The 21887-nt window shown below is 47.1% G+C and overlaps 1 protein-coding gene across 1 annotated transcript in view; it reads left to right on the top strand.

Moving 5' to 3' along the window:
* LOC147102640 (transient receptor potential cation channel subfamily V member 6-like) overlaps positions 1-19291 on the top strand; it is a 124206-nt gene extending 104915 nt beyond the window's left edge. Inside the window, exons 12-15 of the mRNA XM_085964055.1 lie at positions 551-617; positions 2314-2582; positions 6895-7001; positions 17565-19291. Coding sequence (XP_085820181.1) covers positions 551-617; positions 2314-2582; positions 6895-7001; positions 17565-17808 — 687 coding nt within the window. The 3' untranslated portion in view covers positions 17809-19291. The remainder of the gene's footprint in view (positions 1-550; positions 618-2313; positions 2583-6894; positions 7002-17564) is intronic.
* Positions 19292-21887: the final 2596 nt, after the last annotated feature.

Here is a 21887-nt window from a genome sequence, read left to right as displayed (position 1 = left end):
TATGGAGCAGAGGTGGGGAATGGAGTTAAGATACAGATCCGCAAAGATCAAATTGAATGACGGAGCAGGTTCGAGGGGCTGAATGGCCTCCTCCTATTCCTATATTTCAATAGTTTGCAAATCTCGAAATGGGGGCAGTCAGTCAGGTAGAGCTGATTGTAGAACATTCATCTCCCTGTGCTGCATCCTGTAAATCAAGTTTGATTACAATTTTTTTTTTAATGATTGAGGTGTGTAATGATTTTTATTTCCAGTTATAGAAGCCTTTTTTTTGGCAGGGTTAAAAGATCATAGACCACAGATGACCGTTGGTGATAATAGTGGTTGATGCATTCATATAATGTTCCTTCGTCCGCTGTTTTAATGGAGGTATTGCCACGCATCTTTTATATTGGTTATGGAAATTCACGGGCCGCTCGATCCTGAAGTGCCAGTATATGTTGGTGCTCAGCGACCCTCCCAGTCAGCACTGTAGACACGCAGTGATCCAAATGTACAATCTCCTGTTCAGGAAAATGTTAATTAACAACTCTCTTTATTTGCTTCTCAGATTATTTTGGAGAAATTCTTGACGTATGTAATATTAATGGTGATAGTGCTCATAGGATTTACAACAGGTAACTCTAAATAAATCTCATTTCATTGATGTGTGTAATATATACTGACTGTGAGTGTCTTTTTTTTCCCCAAAGCGATGTATTGGCCCAATGTTAGAAACATAGAAGACAGGAGCAGGAGTAGGCCATTTGGCCCCTCGAGCCTACTCCGCCATTCAATGAGATCATGGCTGATCATCCAAACTCAGTACCCTGTCCTTGCCTTCTCCCCATATCCCTTGATCCCTTTAGCCTTAAGAAATATATCTAACTCCTTCTTGAATATATTTAATGAATTGGCCTCAACTGCCTTCTGCGGTAGAGAATTCCACAGGTTCACCACTCTCTGGGTGAAGAAATTCCTCCTCATCTCTGTCCTAAATGGCTTACCCCTTACCCTTAGACTGTGACCCCTGGTTCTGGACTCCCCCGCCATCGGGAACATCCTTCCTGCATCTAGTCTGCCTAGTCCTGTTAGAATTTTATAAGTTTCAATGAGATCCCCTCTCATTCTTCTAAACTCCAGCGAGTATAAGCCCAATCGACCCAATCTCTCCTCATACGTCAATATTGATTTGAATTTTGTTAAAACAGAAAATGGGGCATTCTTGGGCATTCCAGTCTCCCGCTTACTCGTCATAATCTTTAATAGCCATCTTTTTCAAACAACTACATGGTTCCATTGTAAAAGAGTTCCTGGATTCTACTTCAAGAATGGTTTGTGGGGGGAGAATTGCCCATTCTGACCACTGTCTCTGTGAAGATATTTTGTCCAACATCTTTCATTCGTTTTCTCGTTATTTTGAAATTGTGTCACCTCATTTACTAGTGAACAGAATCTAACTTTACTTACCTTGTTGTACCCCTTTGTAATCTTGAAGACCTCTATCTCAGCATTTTATTCTTTCTCAGCCCTAATGAAAATTGCTGTAACTTCTCAAGTCTCTCACCATAACTGATAACCCTTCATCCCTGAGAGCATCCCAGCCAATCCCTGCTGCGCTTTTTCCATTGCCTTATAAGCTGCCTATAATGAGATGCCCTAAACTGCACACACTCTAACTGTGGCATCACCGAGGTACTGTACAAGTTCAACGTTACTTTCCCTCCCCCCCACCTTCCCCTTTCTTTTCTATTCCGCTAAATACAAAGCCAAGGATTCCATTTGCCTTCCCTGTTTGCGATACCTCCTTTATTGACCTGTGTACCTGCCCACCAAGGTGCCTCTGTTCCTCTACTCCATTTAAAATGGTGCATTTCCTTCCTTCCGAAATGTATTACTTACATTTTTTTTGCATTGAACTGTATCTGCCACCTATCTTCCCTTATATATGTCCTCTTGCAGTATTTAGCAATCCTTGTCACAGTTTGCCATACTCTGCAATTTGATGTTATTGGCAAATTCAGTATTGTTCTGCCAATTCCTAAGTCTAGATTGTTTGTCTAGAGTGGCCACAACAGGCCTCTAAGGAACACCACTCACCACACCCTTCCATTGCAAGAAAACTCTTTTTACCCCTACTCTTTTCTTTCTGTCTTCCCACCCTCTCTCTATCCATATGGCTAAATACCCCTTAGTTACGTGTGCTATTATCTTCGCCATAAGTCTCTTGTGTGGCACTTTGTCAAATGCTCTTTGGCAATCCTAATAAACCACATCCAAGTTGTACAGCTAGGTTCAGAGTTTGATGCTGACACTGGTTCCTTTTCATTCCAGCGATACATATGTCATTCCAAGAGCTCGACCCTTCCCAGTGGATCCGCTTTAATGGCTATAAGAATCTGCTTTTCCTGATGTTCATGCTCTTTTTCGGACTCCTCGACATCCCACTGAACTATGAAAAGTACACGCCTTTCATGGTCAAGATCTTATACGTGTCTTATATTATGATGACTTTCCAGCTGATGGCCATTCTCCTCATCTTCTTGATTGCCCAGACACTCCGGCGGGTGATGAAGAATTGTGATGTACTCTGGCGAGCGCAGGTGCTGAGTTCAAAAGCATTAATTTGTCTGTTTGTGCCTGAAGTCTAGGAAATGAGAAGAGATGGGATGATCTTACCATGTTGTACCCTTACGTCAATGGGCCCAATTCCATGACCCCAGCAGGCAACAGCACTCGCAACAAAAAGAAAGAATCACTTGCATTTATATAGCATCTTTCACATCCTCAGGACAGCCCAAAGCACTTTACAGCAAATGAAGCACTTTTGAAGTGTAGTCACTGTTGTAATGTAGGAAAAGCGGCAGCCAATTTGCGCGCAGCAAGCTCCAAACAGCAATGTAACAATGTTTTTTACAGATGTTGGTTGAGGGATAAATATAGGCCAGGAAACCAGGGATAACCCCCCTGCTCTTCTTCGAAATAGTGCCCTGGGATCTTTTACGTCCACCTGAGAGGGCAGACGGGGCCTCGATTTAACATTTCATCTGAAAGACGGCACATCCGACAGTGCGGCTCAAGAATGTCAGCCTGGATTTTGTGCTCAAGTCTCTGCAGTGGGACTTGAACATAGGAACAGGAGGAGACCATTCAGCCCCTTGAGCCTGTTCTGCCATTCAATGAGATCATGGTTGATCTGCATCTTAACTCCATCCATCTGCCTCGGCTCCATATCCTTTTATACCTTTGTCTAGCAAAAATCTATCAATCTCAGTATTAACATTATTAATTGAGCTAGCATCTGTTGCTTTTTTGTGGGAGGGAATTCCACACTTCTAGCACCCTTTGCATAAAGAAGTGTTTCCTAACTTCCCTCCTGAATAGCCTGGCTCTGATTTTAAGTTGATGTCCTCTTGTCTTAGACTCCCCCCACCAGCGGAAAAAAGCTTCTATCTATCTACCCTATCAATTCCTTTCAAAATCCTAAAAACCTCAATCAAATCATCCCCTCACTCCAGGGAATACAAGCCCAGTTTATGTAATCTCCCCTCATAATCTAACCCTTGAAGCCCTGGTAACATTCTGGTGAATCTGGGCTGCACTCCTTCCAAAGCCAATGGCTCAGAAATTCGGGTAGGGGGCTTCCCGCGGGTGCAAGCCCCCAACCTGCACTTGCCTAGCGTGCCGGCCGTTGAGCTGTGGGCCCGGGTGGGATTCCGATCCTGGGCCTGCTCCAAGTGCTGGCGCGCAGTGCTTGCGTATCCCAGGGGCGCAGTTAGTTCGATGTGTCCCCTGGGATCACATGGGCCATGGAGAGCCAATGGTAGCAGGGAATGCTTCATTCATAAGTTTGACAGGAAGAGCTGTCAAACCTATAAATACTATAAGCCCCAAAACATCACTAAATCTTCAAATAATTTTTTTTTTTAAATCACATTTTTATAATAACTATAAATTACATGAAATAACTATTTTAAACAATAATTTCAATTTTTGAAAAAATTAATTACATTTTCTAACAGGGCTAAAAATAAACTTACCTTTCTTTAAAGTACTTAAAAATAATAAACCTGTGGAAAAAATGTTTTAGTTTTAATTAATTCACCACTTACCTTGTTAAAAACAGGCCTTGCGCCTGCTTTTTAAAAGTGTAACTGCTGGAGACTTACCCTCCCGGAGAACCCTGGAAAAAAAACGTAAGTTCGATGCGCATGCGCTGCCTCTCCGGCGCACGCGTTCCACCTCTCAACCCCTTCTTTCAGGGGAACGGAAGTGCTGGTTTCCCGCGCATGCGCAGTGCATGCACGAAACCGGCACTTCAGTTTGGTACCTCGTGCGTACTCACCCGTGGAGACCCGAATTTCTGGGCCAATATATCCTGTCTAAGGTGCGGTGCCCAGAACTGTACCCAGTGCTCCAGAGGTGGTCTAACCAGGACTTTGTATAGCTGTAGCAAAAATTCTCCCCTTAATATTCTAGCCCTCTAGTTATAAAGGCTAACATTCCATTAGCCTTTTTGATTATTTTTTGTACCTGCCTATTACATTTTAGTGATCGGTGTACATGGACCCCTAATCACTTTGGATCTCCACTGTTCCTAGCTTTTCACCATTTAAATAATACAGTAAACTCTTGTTTAAACGGCACTTAATCATCTGGAATTCTTTAATAATCGACAAAATGGATAACCGGTAATCTTGCCGAATCCATCCATCCATTTTTCATTTTTCCAAGTCCTAGTTTCCCGTGGTGGCCGAGTTAGTCAGTAGTTTTTATTTTTTTTGTGTTACAAATTGCCTACCTCTCTGTTATCCAGAATTTTTCATCAACCGGCACCATCCTGGTCCCGTAGCTGCCGGATACGAAAGAGTTTACTGTACTCAGGTCGATCCTTTTCTGGTCCAAAATGAATGACCTCACACTTAACTTTGTTGAAATCCATCTGTCACAGTTTTGCCCACTCATTTAATTGATCAATATCTCTTTGTACATTTATGTTCCCATCTACATACTTACTATGCTACCAGTCTTTGTGCCATTGGCAAACTTGGATATATATGGCTCTCTATTGTGCTATCCAAGTCATTAATAAATACAGTGAATAGTTGAGGCCCCAGCACAGACCCTTGTAGGACACCACTAGTCACTTCCTTCCAATTTGAGTACACATTCATTATCCCTACTCTCTGTCTTCTACCCCTAACCAATCTCCTAACCAGGTCAATAATTTGCCTTCAATTCCATGAGCTTTAATTTTAGCTAACAGTCTCTAATGTGGAACCATATCAAATGCCTTCTGGGAGGCCAAATAAACTACATCCATAGACATTCCCCTGTCTACCACTTTAGTTGCTTCCTCAAAAAATTCAATTAGGTTTGTTAGATATGACCCACCCTTTACAAATCCATGTTGGTTCTCTCTAATGTCAGCCATGGCTCACTTGGTAGCACTCTCATCTCTGAGTTAGAAGGTTGTGGGTTCAAAGTCCCACTCCAGAGACTTGAGCACAAAAATCAAAGCTGACACTCCAGTGCAGTACTGAGGGAGCGCTGCACTGTCGGAGGTGCTGTCTTTTGGATGAGATGTTAAACCGAGGTCCCGTCTGCTCTTTCAGGTGGACATAAAGATCCCATGGCACTATTTTGAAGAAGAGCAGGAGAGTTATCCCCGGTGTCCTGGCCAATATTTATCCCTCAATCAACATCACTAAAAAAAATCCAGATTATCTGGTCATTCTCACATTGCTGTTTGTGGGAGCTTACAACAGTAAACGACAGTTCAAAAGTACTTCATTGGCTGTAAGCGCTTTGGGACACCCTGAGGTTGTGAAAGGCGCTATATGTGCGGGTTAAGTTGATTGGCTATGATAAATTGACCCTTAGTGTTAGGGGGATTAAATACGTGGGGTTACAGGGATAGGGTGGGATATGTGTTGGTGTAGGGGTTACGGGGATCGGGTGGGATATGTGTCGGTGCAGGCTCGATGGGCCGAAATGGCCTCTATCTGCACTGTGGGATTTCTGTGATTCTGTGATTCTGTAAATGCAAGTCTTTTTTTCTCTCTCTAATCAACTCAAGTTTCTCTAAGTGCTCAGTCACTCTGTCCTTAATTATAGATTCCAATAACTTCCCTACAACAGATGTTAGACTAAACTAATTTCCTGGTTTCTCTCTTTCGGAGTTACATTTGCAATTTTCCAATCGAAAGAGCAATTCCTGAATCGAGAAGATTATGGCTAAAGCATCTGCAATTTCCTCATCAGCTTCCTTTAAAATCCAGGGGTGGAAACCATCAGGTCCTGGGGACTGGTCAGTCTTTAATGCCGTTATTATTTCGAATACTGTTTTCTTGCTTACGTTAACGTTCGTGAGATCCAGTCCTTGATTCATTATTAATTTCCCTAGAATGTGAGGTATATCATCCTCTCCCTTTACTGTAAAGATTGACACAAAGTAATTATTCAGCAAGTGTGCTATTTCCTTAGTTTTATTTGCAATATTACCCGTATCTGTTTTTAAAGGGCCCACGATTACTACCCTTTTTCTTCTAATATAATTGTAAAAACGTTTTGTATTAATCTTGATACCCCTCACATGTTTCTTGTTGTATTCCCTTGTTTTCAGCTCTTACTAACCTTTTTGTCTTCCTTTGCTGTTCAATTTGATCTCTCCCAGTCTCCTGGGAGACCCACAGTCTTCTGGACTCAGAGGCGAGAGTGCTACCCACTGAGCCACAGCTGACACAATGAGCGGATTGTGGGATATCATGGGCTTATTGCCCATGATATTCATTAAAGGAAAGCAAAGAATTTGCACTTATATAGCGCCTTTCATAGCGCCTTTCATGGCCTCAGGATGTCCCAAAGTGCTTTTCAACCAATCATGTGATAAAATTTGCTTCCTCCCTATAACAGATTACAGCATCGATGATTCATCTGGAGCGGTGGCTTCCAAGGTATCTCTGGTCTCGTGCTGGTATCTGCGGGATGAGGCTTGGACTTGACAACAACTGGTATATCTGGTGAGAGCTTAGAAGCTATTCCAGCAGCATAAATCCGTAGAAAGATTGTGCGAGAGGGGCCACCTTCGCATTTCGAGTTGCGAGTGGGCAGCCCCGCCGGACAAGCGGGAATTTGGGCATGAGTTGCATGTGATATTCAAATCATAATGGTTGGAAAATAACGCGCTGTTGGTGGATGAGATTCTCCAGTATTGTGGAGTTGGGAGAGTACCCCAGTTTTACAATGGCTGCCCCAGAATTTGAAGGGATAGACAAGTAGGAAAATGAATCAATGTAAATATACCTGTGCTTAACTCCTTTCTTGCCTGCTCCTAGCACAGGGTACTTATTGAATCCTGTTGCCAGCAAGCAGCTCACTGACTGGCTATAAACTGTAAGTGAGGAGTTGGACTGTTGAAATATGAAGACACATTGGGCCAGAAATTTAGCCGCGCAGTGCCTGTTTTTTGGGTGCTAAATGGTCTCCTAAGCCTCCACTATGGCGGGCAGGAAGCACACGCTCATTATAAGAACATAGGGAATAGGAGCCATACGGCCCATCGAGCCTGCTCTGCCATTCAATAAGATCATGGCTGATCTTTGACTTGCAGGGCTACGGGGATAGAGTGGGGGAGTGGGACTGACTGGATTGCTCTACAGAGAACCGGCGCAGACTCGATGGGCCAAATGGCCTCCTTCTGTGCCGTTATGACTCTATGGGCTCGAATTTCATCGGGCCGTTGAGGCGGGATTGGAGGCGTGTGGGGGGGTAAAATCGCGAAATCGGGGGGCACGAACCCATCCCGCCCCCAACCCGCCTCCATGCCCGTTTCACAGGAGGCGGGTACCTGACCTGTGCTGGGAGCCACCTCCCCAAGGCGGGAAGGGGATTAATGCCAATTAACTGCCTATTAACAGGTAGTTAACAGGCAGTTTTTAGCCTAATCCCTATTTTTATCCCTGAAGTGTGGGATTCCCGACGGCTCCAAACCTCGCCAAGCTAGCGAGGCGGACCGTCGGGCTGAAGGACTTGGAGGGGTCGAGATGTCCAGTGTTCAGGTGAGTGATGGGTGCATGTGTGCAGAGGTAAGTGTGTTTGGTGTGTGTAAAGTGTTTAAATAAGTTTTACTTACCTTTTCTTACTAATGCAGGCTTCCTTCCTTCAGGTCTTGGGAGTCCCTCATCCCACCGGCACAGAAAGCAGAATGGCCGCGAGCTGTCAAAATCTGCAGCCTCTGCTTTCTGTTCTGGAGAGATCTCTAAACCAGCATGAGAGGAAGGAATTAACTTAGAGAACAGATTGTCAGTGTTTGACAGCTTCAAAGAGCTGTCAAACGCTGATATTTCATCTGTCAAAAGCTCTTGACAGATGAAATGTCAATCTTGACGTCATCTGTTGCCGGGCGGCCCTTAATTGGCCTGCTGAGCCCACTGGGCGGGCTCAACAAGGTCAATCGGGAAAATCGAGTGGGTTGGCCACGACTCAATGGAGGCGGGGCTACAACCCCAAAAGTGGGAATCCCATCTCCTACACGCCTCCATTGATAAAATCCAGCCCTATGACTCTATTACTAGTCTGAGGGCCACAGTCTCGAGTACACCTAACTCATGACTGGTCTCCTTCACTGGCAGCCTTGGCTCAACCATGCCAAGCATTACCATGTCTCTCAATCCACAGCCAAAGCCAATTTCTCCATGACTAACCACCTCCTCAAATTCCTTTCATCCACCCATTCTACCCTCACTTCTAACACTAAATAGGAGGAACTCATGGATTTCTTTGTCTCAAAGATTGAGATTAACTGTTTAATTGCCTTACCCACTGCCTCTCCCTTCTCTCTTCTGTAAGGTGTTTGATTTCCTCGTCCTTACAAACGTTCTTTGACTCTGGGTTTTACAGGAACAAAATCGTGGACGACACAAAGTTTTAGGTTCAACCCAAAACTGTTAGTAGTTTATTAAAACCAACAAAACAGACAAAAACCCTGTTGAGATTTGGCTGAAACTTGCAATCACCCATCCGGCCGGCCATTACCGTTGTGGATTGTGGGCCTGGATCGGAGATGACCTGTCCCCATCCTCCTTGATCTGACTGTAGCTGCCTACACAGCACAAACCCCTTGTAGAGTCAACTGATACTTACAAGCACCCGTCCGGCTGGTCGTGGCCGATGTCGATTGCAGGCTGGGAGCTGGAGATCACAGAATCACAGAAACCCACAGTGCAGATAGAGGCCATTTCGGCCCATCGAGCCTGCACCGACACATATCCCACCCGATCCCTGTAATCCCTACACCAACACATATCCCACTCTATCCCCGTAACCCCACGTATTTAATCCCCCTAACACTAAGGGTCAATTTTTTTTTTATCATAGCCAATCAACCTAACCTGCACATCTTTGGACTGTGGGAGGAAACCGGAGCACCCGGAGGAAACCCACGATGGAAAATCGAGGTCCCATCTGCCTGTACAGGTGGATGTAAAAGATCACATGGCACTTTTATAAAAATCTGTTCATGGGATGTGGGCGTCGCTGGCAAGCCCAGCATTTATTGCCCATCCCTAATTGCCCTTGAGAAGGTGGTGGTGAGCCGCCTTCTTGAACCGCTGCAGTCCGTGTGGTGAAGGTACTCCCACAGTGCTGTTAGGGAGGGAGTTCCAGGATTTTGACCCAGCGATGATGAAGGATCGGCGATATACTTCCAAGTCAGGATGCGCCTGCTGCCCTTGTCCTTCTAGGTGGTAGAGGTCGCGGGTTTGGGAGGTGCTGCCGAAGATGCGGGCTGCTTTGTCTTGGATGGTGTCGAGCTTCTTGAGTGTTGTTGGAGCTGCACTCATCCAGGCAAGTGGAGAGTATTCCATCACACTCCTGACTTGTGCCTTGTAGATGGTGGAAATGCTTTGGGGAGTCAAGAGGTGAGACACTCGCCGCAGAGTTCCCAGCCTCTGATCTGCTCTTTTTGTCACAGTATTTATGTGGCTGGTCCAGTTAAGGTTCAAGGCAGGGGCATTTTCCCAGTGTCCTGGTCAACATGTACCCCTCAACCAAGACCACAAGAAACAAATTAACTTTTCATTCATTGATATTTGTGGGACCTTGCTGTGCAGAAATTGTCACATTTGCCTACAAAACAGCAGTGACTATGGAGGGAATTTTTCAGGGGGTCAGCGGACACTGTCAGCCTGCCGCCATGCACCTTTCCCAGATGTCGGGTCTGTCAGCGCTGAACAGACCCGACACGCAGAGGTGGGAGAGGCAATTCAGGCCACTATGACCTTGTTAACAGCCCATTAAGAGGTATTTTGAGCTCACCTTTACATTTTACGAGGTTGCCCACGGGGTCCACGCTGCTCAGGGATCACCTCAGGTAAGGAGGTCGGGAGTTGTATGACCATGGAATCATCTCATTACTTGACAGCTGCAAATGTGCTATAAAAACCCCCATCTCACAGCTGTACACTTTCCAAGCTCAGAAGCTGTTGCTTACTGCATTTGGAAGACAGATTGAGCTTTATGCAGGTTGCAAGTGTTTGGAGTAAACTCTCTATCCAGTGTCATCTCATTGGAACAACCTCTCTCACCATTGACAGATCGCTTCTGTCATCTCAACTTCACCTGCCATCTATTACATCAGCATCGGTGCCCTTGAAACTATCTCACCTTGGTCCTCAGAATCCCATCACGATCAGCCCCAACACCAGCAGCATCAGGCACACCAGCAGCACCAACAACAACACCAACCTTCACCGCAATCAACTGATGCTGCACAGGACAGAAGGCATCAGCACCCGACCACATTGCTGCCCGGGACGCCAGGGATGGCCTCACCATGGCCACATTTACTTCACTTGACGCTGTACACCCTGGCTGCCACATAATGAGCCAGGTTGGCACTACCCCACACCAACACCATAAAACATCCCTACAATGCCCAAGCCATTCCTTTCACACTCATGACCATTGTGGGGGTGGGGGGGGGGGGGAATACCGTTTTGTCTCACCATTCACTGCAACTCACTAAGCCACTTCCGAAGGTGCACACAAATCTGTCCAAGAACGCAAAGTGTTGAAAATAAAGATTTCAATGTTTGACAGCACATTCACAGAAGCTTCACATGAACATTGGCTAAAACACACAAGTGGCTACCCTTGTGTGTTGTTAGTTGGTATGATTGGACTAGGATGAAGGTGAGTGTGAGTGGTGGCTAGTGAGATGGGGAAGTGATAATGTAGATAGAGAGATGTTGGGTGGAGGTGCAAGGTAAGTTGGTGTGAGTAAGGATGTGCAGGAGTAGGGTAGGGAAGGCTGAGCGTTGGGGATGTGATGAATGGCACAGTAGGATGAGGTTGAGTGTGGCTTTGCAGTAACGTTTCGTGATCTACTGAGATAATTGAAAGGTTTGTGCCACTGCAGCCTGGTCCTCCTTACAACATACCTGCTTGTGTCCTGTGCAATGTGCAACCAGGCTGCGTTGATATCCTGGGGAGATCTGTTCCGCCTATTATGTCCGTGTATAATTGAGACACGGACTGCAGGAGTTGATTATAACAAGTCTTTACTGAATGGAGACAATCTGGAAACTGAAACTACAGAAGCCTGCTAGGGCCTTTTATACAGGGGTGGTCACTGCCGGTACTGCAGTCTGAGACCAGTTATTCCCTTAAAGGTACATACACAACAATTCCTCCCCTTTTAGATAAACAGTACATAACATTCATTTAAACAACTAAATAATAACTAATTACAATTACAATTACGGTTGCTAGATACATTGGTTGAAGTTAAGCAATTATAAGTTCAGTCTTTGAGGAGGCTTCCTGATTCTGCCTGGATAACGCCTCTTTGGGATATCAGGTTCTTCTGGCAAGGTTGAGTCAGGATCAATGTCATTGTTTGGTTCGTCTGCTTCCAATATCACCGATTCTGCGGTAGATGCAATTGGTACTTCGGTTTCATCGCCAGGTGTATCAGATCGTGGTGTGGAGTTGACGTTTTCCAGTGACTCTAGAATCTGGTCAGCATGGCATCTTACAATGCTCTCTCCAACGTCCACGGTATACATGAGAGGTCCTTGCCGTGTACAGATCATTCCTGGCTGCCATTTCTCTGTGCGGTAGTCCCGGGCCAAAACTGGTTGACCTATCTTAAAACTCCTGGTACGCTTTTCATTCATATTCTGAAACTGCCTGTTCTCCACATCTCTTCTGACGTTTGGCTTAACCAAATCCAAGTGGCATCGTAGTCTTCGATTGAAGAACAGCATGGCTGGAGTTTGGTTGGTAACCGCATGTCGCATTCCGGTAGGCAAACAAGAAGTTGTCCACCTTGTGCTGTAGGGGTATATCTTCATTACACATTGCCTTGATAGCCTTCTTGAATGTTTGAACAAACCTCTCGGCCAATCCATTAGTGGCTGGATGATATGGGGCAGATGTGTAATGCTTAACACCATTGTTCTTTAAGAACCTCCGGAACTCTTCAGACACAAACTGTGGTCCATTGTCAGAGCAAATCTGTTCAGGCAGCCCATTCCTGGCGAATATGGTTCGCAAGACTGTGATAGTTTTTTCTGTGGTGGTTGAGGACATTTTTATTACCTCTGGCCACTTTGAATGTGCATCCACCGCAATTAAAAACATCGAGTCCATAAAGGGACCAGCAAAATCAATGTGCACCCTTTGCCATGGAGATGAGGGCCACGCCCATGGATGTAGAGGAGCTTGTGGTGGGGCGTTTTGGACCTTCTGGCATCCTGTACAGCTCTTGGTCATCTCTTCGATTTCTCTATCGATTCCCGGCCACCACACAAACGCTCTGGCTAAGTTCTTCATTTTTACCCCTCCCAGATGACCCTCATGAAGCTCATTGAGCACTCTATCCTTCAATTTGGGTGGAATTACTACTCTGGATCCACACATCAAGGTTCCTCTGCACACTGACAGCTGTTCTCTTCTTGGCGAGAATGCTGGCAGCAGTGGTTCGCCATGTGCTGGCCATCCCTTCACCGTTAAATCATAGACCCAGGAGAGTGTCGGGTCATTTCGTGTTTCCTTTTCTATGTTTGCATTCGTCACAGGGAGACATTCGACTATAGTCGAGTGGAATAACTCCACTGGATCCACTGCCAGTTCTTCTTCCACCGTCGGCAACGGTAGGCGCGACAATCCATCAGCATTCCCATGCTGTTTAGTTCCTTTGTACTCGATGTCATATTGGTGTGCCCCTAGGAAAAGGGACCACCTCTGTAGCCGTTGTGCCGTCATTATCGGTACGCCCTTCTGAGGGTTGAAAATGGAGACGAGAGGTTGATGATCAGTTAGTAGAGTAAATTTCTGACCGTGCAGGTAGTGATTGAACTTCTTCACCCCCCACACCAGGGCCTCTCTGTCAATCTGGGCATAGTTACGCTCGGCTGAAGTTAACGAGCGTGACGCAAAAGCTATCGGCCTCTCTGAACCATCAAGGAATTTATGTGACAGTACCGCCCCAATGCCGTAGGGAGACGCATCACACGCCAGTCTTACCGGTAGTGATGGGTTGTAGTGAGCCAATACTTCTCTTGAAGTGATTAGGTCCTTACTCTTCTGAAAGGCCCGCTTACATTCATCGCTCCATTTCCATGCTACTCCCGTTCGTAGTAGGGCGTTCAGTGGATGCAGAATTGTGGACAAATTCGGCAAAAACTTATGGTAGTAATTCACCAATCCGAGGAATGACCTCAGTTGCGACACATTTTCAGGCGCTGGAGCCTTAACTACCGCTTCAATTTTGTCAGGGGACTTATGCAACCCCTCTTCATCAATCACGTGGCCACAATATGATATCTGTTTCTTAAAAAACTCGCACTTGGGGCGATTGGCTCGTTGCCCATGTTCACGTAGTCTAGTGAGCACCTGCTCTAGGTTGGCAAGGTGTTCACTGTCATCTTCACCTGTCACTAGGATGTCGTCCAAGTAACACTGAGTCCCCGGAATCCCTTGCAGGACTTGTTCCATCGCTCTTTGCCATATCGCCGGAGCTGATGCTACTCCGAATACCAGTCGATTATACTGGTAAAGACTTTTGTGAGTGTTTATTGTGAGATACTTCCTAGAGGATTCTTCAACCTCCATCTGCAAATATGCTTGTGCTAGGTCAATTTTTGTAAAACGCTTCCCTCCAGATAGTGAGGCGAAGATGTCTTCTATCCTTGGAAGAGGATATTGTACTGTGTGAAGGACTGGGTTCACCGTCACCTTGAGGTCCCCACAGATGCGAACCTTCCTTGGCTCCTCAGACTTATTGTTTAACGTTTTCTTCATGACAGGAATGATGGGTGTCGCCCACTCACTCCAGTCTACCTTAGATAACACGCCTGCATTCTCCAGATTCTCCAGCTCTGCCTCGACGGCTGGGCGAATTGCATATGGTACCGGTCTTGCTTTGAAAAACTTGGGAATTGCATTCTCATCTATTTTTATCGAGGCGGTTACGCCTTTAAGAGTGCCCAGTTCTTGTTGAAATACCTCTTTGGCGTCAGCTAAGATTGTTGACAATCGTCCAGGAGTGACGTTGTCATCCTTTTTACCAGCCACCGTCAGTGCCTGAATGGAGTGCCAGTCTAAACTTATCTTTCTGATCCATTCACGTCCCAATAATGGTGGTCCACCATCTTGCAGAATGTAGAGATACAATTTCCGTATTTTCTTGCCGTTGTATTCGACAGGCACCCTTATTTTTCCTCTGGGGTATACTTTTTGCCCCGTATACGTCCTCAAGACAATGGATGTCTCTCTCAAGGGTATGTGTGAGAATAGCCGCTCATAGTCTCGTCGATTCAGCTGATCCTGTATCCAATTCCATTTTGACTTGGGACCCTGCTATCGTGAGGGTGACCCAAATGGTGCGGTGATCCTCTTTTGCGATTACGTTGTGAAGTTTGAGACAGCTTAGTCTCTTGTTCCCGGATTCACTATCGCTCATCTGGTCTTCGGAACTACTGTCCGTCATCTTTTGTACTTTCCTGTACGGTTCCTTAGTAGCCTTTTTGTTGTCATTGGTCTTCTTCCCAGACCTGCAAACTCGTGCAATGTGTCCCATCTTTCCGCATTGCCTGCATATTTTGTCCTTGGACCAGCAGTCCTTCTGGTCATGGTTTGTTCTGCCACAGTGATAACATTTTGCAAATCCCTGTGTCATTTCGTGGGTGCCGTATTCCTGTGGCTTTTGTTGTATTTCCGCAGCTCCCCTTGCTGCTGCTTCGTACGATACTGCCATGCTGAAAGCCTTATCTAGCATCAGCTCTTTCTCTGAGAGTAACCTCTTCTGGGTTCCTTCACTCAGGAGTCCACAGACAAATTTGTCCCGTAAGGTATCTGCCAGTCCTGCTCCGAACTGGCAGTGCTTTGATAGCTTGCGTAGTTCCGTAAGGTAATCAGCATTGCTCTCATCTTCATGCTGATTTCTCCTGTGGAATTTAAATCTTTCTGCTATCAGCAGCGGTGTAGGATTTAGGTGTTCCTGTAGGATAGCAACAATTTCGTTAAAACTCTTCGCCTTCGGTTTGGCTGGAGTAATCAGGTCCCACAATAGGCCGTACGTTCTTGCGCCCATTAAATTTAGCAATACCGATGCCTTTTTCTCATCGGCTATTTCGTTTGCCTCGCAATATACCTCGACTCTTTCCACATACGTGGTCCTGTCTTCTATTGCATTATCGAAGGCAGCGATATCGCCAGTCTTTGGCATCTTGAAAATCTAAGATGGCGCCTCCCGCGCTTTGCCTTCGTCCCCGATGGATCAAAATGGCGCCTCCCGCGCTTTTCCTTCTTCCCCGCCGAGTTAAGATGGCGCCTCCCGCGCTTTCCCGCCGCTGCCGCTGCTGCCAACGCTGTTGCTGGCGATTATATTTATTTTACTATCCTGTAATGGCGACGCCCTATGGTCTTCGCACCTCCCTGATCGCTGCTGCCAACGCCGCTCTCCGCAGTATTTTTATTTTTCTATCGCGCTTCAATATTTGCTCCGTTAATTGAAGAACCGTTTCCGTCGTGGAGCGGACCCTCTGGGACAGTTCCCTCCCTCTTCTTAGGTCCGAACGCTGCCCGGTTTCGAAGCACCGGCCGCGCCCTGTGTGCTCCACCCTCTCTCTCTTTGCTTCCCGACTCGCTGCCCGGCCCCGTTGCAGAGCCACCCGATCGAGCTCTAGCCCGCCGCAGCCCAGGAAGGATCAGTACACTACCTGCCACCAGCCCGATTAGCTGGGAAACCACAGACTGGAGAACCAAGCCTGGCTCTCGACAGTCTCTCCTGCACTTTTCAATTCGATGATTTGGAGGGCGGTTGCCCATGGTCGACGCCCGTTTCTCGAGTTTCTTTGGATTATTTTATTTATTTATTTTTTTCTTCTGGCTTCAACCTTCAATAACGTCGTCTGAGGTGCTGCAGAGTTGCAGGTAAGTTCGTTTCTTACTCGTCGCCAGTATTATGTCCGTGTATAATTGAGACACGCACTGCAGGAGTTGATTATAACAAGTCTTTACTGAATGGAGACAACCTGGAAACTGAAACTACAGAAGCCTGCTAGGGCCTTTTATACAGGTGTGGTCACTGCCGGTACTACAGTCTGAGACCAGCTATTCCCTTAAAGGTACATACACACCACCGCCCATTGGAAGAGAAGAGAACCTCCCTGCGTGCTGTGCTGTCCTCAATAAGCCTGTGGAGGGAGTCATAGGAGAGCCTGGGTGCAGCCATGCACCTCTGTGCAGTGCTTGTCAGTGTTTGCAGCACCTCAATGCTGTAGGACACTGACAGCACAAATGTCAAAGTAAATTTGCGCGTGGTCCCTTTAAGGAAACCGGCTGATGACGTGTCATTGAATTACATCATCAGACCTGCTTCCTTCAATTGGCTGGGAAACGCGCTGGGCGGGCTTAACAAGCCCGATCAGGGGAAGTTCATTTCAGAGAGCGGGCTGGAGACAGCAGCGGGGCCGGGACCCGCCACCGACGTCGCCTGCCACGGACCCGCCGAGGTTGGTAAAATCCAGCCCTACATTTCAAAAAGTAATGCATTGCTTGTAAAGTCCTTTGGCACATGATGAGGGTGTGATGGGTATTTTATAAAAAGAAGTTCTTTCTTTTTTTTATTTATAAACGCCTTCTGCTCTCTACCTCCCTCACTGCCTTTATAAACATTCTCAAAACACACCTTGACATAAATCAGTCATTCATAAAAGAACAACTTATGAAATGATACTGAGCGGCCTGTGGGGTGGCGCTGTCCAGGGAGAGTATAAATACTCGGGCATGGGCCCAGCTTGCGCAGGGACATTCTTAACAGGAACTAGTGAAGGGCACAACTAGACCTCCATGTTGTAAAACAGTTGATTAAAGCTTTGTTTAACGCTTAGACGAAGTGCCCAGTAGTTTTCTTACGTCACACCTCTTGGACCAGGTTTTTCAGGCCCCCTCCCAACTTCCTCAGAAAGGCTCATCGTCCACTCCCTATTTGGCCTCTGTAACGGACCTTGAGATGTTCGAGGTGCTACATGAATGCAAGTTGTTAAGTGTGTGACCTCTCTGTTTTGGCCTCACAGGGTGGAAGACAGGGATGACAGCGAGCCTCTGAAGGGCTGCTGCAGCCCCAAGTGTGCAAAGGTAGAAGAACATCAGGAATCTGGGATCAAGATGGAGAAAGGGCAGAACGACCAACCATTCACTGTCGGGAGTGAGACTGAGTTGAACTCGAGCATCGAGCTGCACATTCTCCACCGCAGAGCCAGGGCTCACTTTTCTGATGATGCCTACAATGAGGTTAAAGTGGCCGAGTGTTATCTGTAAACTCCGAGAGACACTGTGTCAACTACCATTGGGGCTTCTATGCCAGTACAGCATCTGTCCATTCTCCTGTCAGTCTGTAGGGAACTTTACTCTGGAAGGACAAAGATGTCTATCATATATAAACTCCTAAAGGTTTCTAGGTGGCAAGAATCATTGGTGCTTTGATACTGGTATCATTTGCTCAGACAGAACATGGGTTGGTGAACAGTTGATGGTGAGGACTTTCTAAACTTCCTCTTTCAGCCTATTTAGCTGAACCTCACTATATTTACTGAGTCTCCTTCCCCTTCTCCTAAATCTGTGAGAATCTTACTTTTGATCGAGGGGTTCAAATGCTTTATAATAGATACCTAGGAGTAAATTATAGATTGGGATCTAATCGAGGGGTTCAGATGGCTGACGTATAAGATAGTGGATAACCCAGAATGAGTTACAGGCTGGAATCTAATCTTGGCCTTCAGGTGTTTATAGATAGAATAACGGATACCTGGGATTGTGGAGTGCACATATAGAATACAGAATTCCTCAAAGATGGCATTACTGACCGTGTGGGTGTAAAAGATGTTCGCTTGGAATTTAAAGTGATCAGAAGTTACTCTACGTTGACCAACATGAAGATTGAGACTTCTACCTATTGATGTGAAATTTTAATTCTTTAAATCTTTATTCAGATACTTTATTCAGGCCTTTGTTTATGGTGAGCAACCTAGAAATTACAGCACAGCAGGAGGCTATTCAGCCCTTTTCACCCGTGCCAGTGCTAGCTCTCCAAAGACCACAGGCTCAAGCTCGGAAGAGGGAAGGTGCACAGAAAGTTAAAGTTTAGCTAGTTTAGGTTTAACTATTTTAGGTTTAACTAGAGAATGGTTAATGTGTGGAACCATACATGCCTAAGGAGGCAGTGGGGGCGGATAGAGCGGGAACATTTCAGGGAGATATGTGAGGGGGTGGATGATTGAGGGAAATTGATTTTTTCAGACCAGCCACATGGACTACAGAGTCTCTTCTGTTTCCGTACTTTGATGTGTTCCAATCCCATTTCCCTGCCCTTTCCCATATCCTTTTATATTCTTTTTCGAATACTCATCCAAATCTCTTTTAAATTATATTATAGTCTGCCTCAGTAGGCACTTGATTCTGTAGTGAGTGTAGCATCTCGTTTTCTTACACTGCGGAATGAATTAGGTCATCACCCCTCACCCAAATATTTCCATTAATCTCTCTCTTCGTTCTTTGTATTTTTCTCTCTGTAAGATCCCCCCTCCTGCCACACCCAAACTACACACCTTACCTAACTGAAGGAGTTCAGGCATGCATTCCTTCACCTTCCAACTTGACCTTGTTGGAGTTATCCCATCATAACTTAGCACATTTCCCACTGCCTTGGTCAGGTTTGATGTGAACGGAATCTTGAGCATGAAATTATGTTTGACCAGTTGTAATGCAGCATGTTGCTGCTTTGTTGCATGACTTGGATAGTGAAATAAAACTCTGATGTTTGAATCAAGGGTTGTTTGGCATCTGTGCTCACCCCCATGCTGTTAGGAAGGTTTGCATTCCACGGGGTTAGATTTAAATCTTGCTTCTTGAACCATGGAGTACATCAAAACACTGACACCAGCCGAGCCATCACTTCCCCCCAAGGCCAGCTGAACAGTTATTCTCCTTTTCACAGAGGCATCTCCCTTCTAACACTTCCAGTTCACAAAGGCTGTAAAGAAAGAACTTACATTTGTACAATGAAGTACATTTGAAGTGTAGTCACTGTTGTAATGTAGGGAATGCGGCAGAAAGCTCCCACAAACAGCAATGGCCAGAGGACCTGATCTACATCTCTAATCACCCCCCCACTTTACACAGAGAGACTTCACCCCCCGCACTCCCCCCCCCACACCCCCTCCCCCCCACTCCTCCCCACTCCCCCCCTTCACCCCCCCTTCACCCCCCACTTCACACAGAGACACTCCACCCCCCCACTCCACCCCCTCCCCCCCACTCCACCCCCCCACTCCACCCCCCACTCCACCCCCCACTCCACCCCCCCACTCCCCCCCACTCCACCCCCCACTTCACCCCCCCTCCCCCCCACTCCACCCCCCACTTCACCCCCCCTCCCCCCCACTCCATCCCCCCACTCCCCCCACTCCTCCCCCCCACTCCACCCCCCACTCCACCCCCCCACTCCACCCCTCCACTCCACCCCCCACTTCACCCCCCCACTCCCCCCTCCCCCCAACACCACCCCCTCCCCCCCACACCACCCCCCCACCCTCCACTCCCCCCCACACCACCCCCCTCCCCCCCACTCCACCACCTGCTCCCCCCCACTCACCCCCCACTCCACTCCCCCCACTCACCGCCCCACTCCACCCCCCACTCCACCCCCCACTCCACCCCCCCCACTCCCCCCCACTCCCCCCCTCCCCCCCACTCCACCCCCCCACTCCCCCCCACTCCACCCCCCGCACTCCCCCCCCCCACTCCACCCCCCACTCTACCCCCCCACTCCACCCCCGCTTCACAGGAGTATTATAAGACAAAAAAATTAGACTCCGAGCCACATAAGGAGAAATTAGGGCAGGTGACCAAAAGCTTGGTCAAAGAGGTAGGTTTTAAGGAGCGTCTTAAAGGAGGTGAGAGAGGTAGCGAGACGGAGAAATTTAGGCAGGAAATTCCAGAGCTTAGGGCCTCGGCAACAGACGGCACGGCCACCAATGGGGGAGTGATTATAATCAGGGATAGTCAAGAGGGCAGAATTAGATGAGTGCAAATATCTCAGGGGCTTGTGGGGCTGGAAGAGGTTACAGAGATAGGAAGGGGGCGAGGCCATGGAGGGATTTGAAAACAAGGATGATAATTTTGAAATCGAGGCATTGCATAACCGGGAGCCAATGTAGGTCAGCAAGCACAGGGGTGATGAATGAATGGGACTTGCTGCGAGTTAGGACACGGCAGCTGAGTTTTAGATGGCCTCAAGTTTACGTAGGGTAGAATGTGGGAGGCCAGCCAGGAGTGTGTTGGAATAGTCAAGTCTAGAGGTACCAAAGGCATGGGTGAAGGTTTTAGCAGTGGATGAGCTGAGGCAAGGGCGGAGACAGGCGATGAATGGCCTTAGTTATGCCACGGATATGTGGTCGGAAGCTCAGCTCAGGGTCAAATAGGATACTAAGGTTGTGAACAGTGTTGTTTAGCCTCAGACAAATGTTAGGGAGAGGGATGGAGTTTGTGGTGGGGACCAAAATCAATGGCTTTGGTCTTCCCGATATTTAACTGGAGAAAATTTTTGCTCATCCAGGACTTGATGTCGGACAAGCAGTCTAACCATTTAGAGATCGTGGAGGGGTCGAGAGAAGTGGTAGTGAGGTAGAGCTGGGCGTCATCAGCATACATGTGGAAACTGACGCTGTGTTTTCGGATGATGTCGCCAAGGGGCAGCATGTAGATGAGAAATAGGAGGGAGCCAAGGATAGATTTTGTGGGACAGCAGAGGTAACGATGCGGGAGCAGGAAGAGAAGCCGTTGCAGGTGATTCTCTGGCTACGATTAGATAGATAAGACTGGAACCAGGCGAGTGCAGTCCCACCCAGCTGGATGACGGTGGAGAGGCGTTGGAGAAGGATGGAGTGGTCAACCGTGTCAAAGGCTGCAGACAGGTCAAGAGGACGAGGAGGGATCGTTTACCTTTGTCACAGTCACACAGGATGTCAATTGTGACTTTGATGAGAGCCGTTTCGGTACTGTGGCAGGGGCGGAAACCTGATTGGAGGGATTCAAACATGGAGTTATGGGAAAGATAGGCACAGATTTGGGAGACGACAACACGTTCAAGGACTTTGGAGAGGAAACGGAGATTGGAGATGGGGCGGTAGTTTGCAAGGACGGTGGGGTCAAGGGCTGGTTTTTTGAGGAGAGGGGTGATGACGGCAGATCTGATGGAGAGATTTGAGACACTTCACCTCCCCACTTCACACAGACACTTCACCCCCCCACTTCTCACAGAGACACTTCACTCCCCTACTTTACAGAGACACTTCACCCCCCCACTTCACACAGAGACACTTCACCCCCCCTACTTTATG

This window comes from Somniosus microcephalus, chromosome 21 (assembly GCF_052327205.1).
Source record: "Somniosus microcephalus isolate GS21.2 chromosome 21, FLI_Smic_1.0, whole genome shotgun sequence".
Lineage (NCBI taxonomy): Eukaryota > Metazoa > Chordata > Chondrichthyes > Squaliformes > Somniosidae > Somniosus > Somniosus microcephalus.
This window is presented reverse-complemented; position numbering and strand designations above follow the sequence as displayed.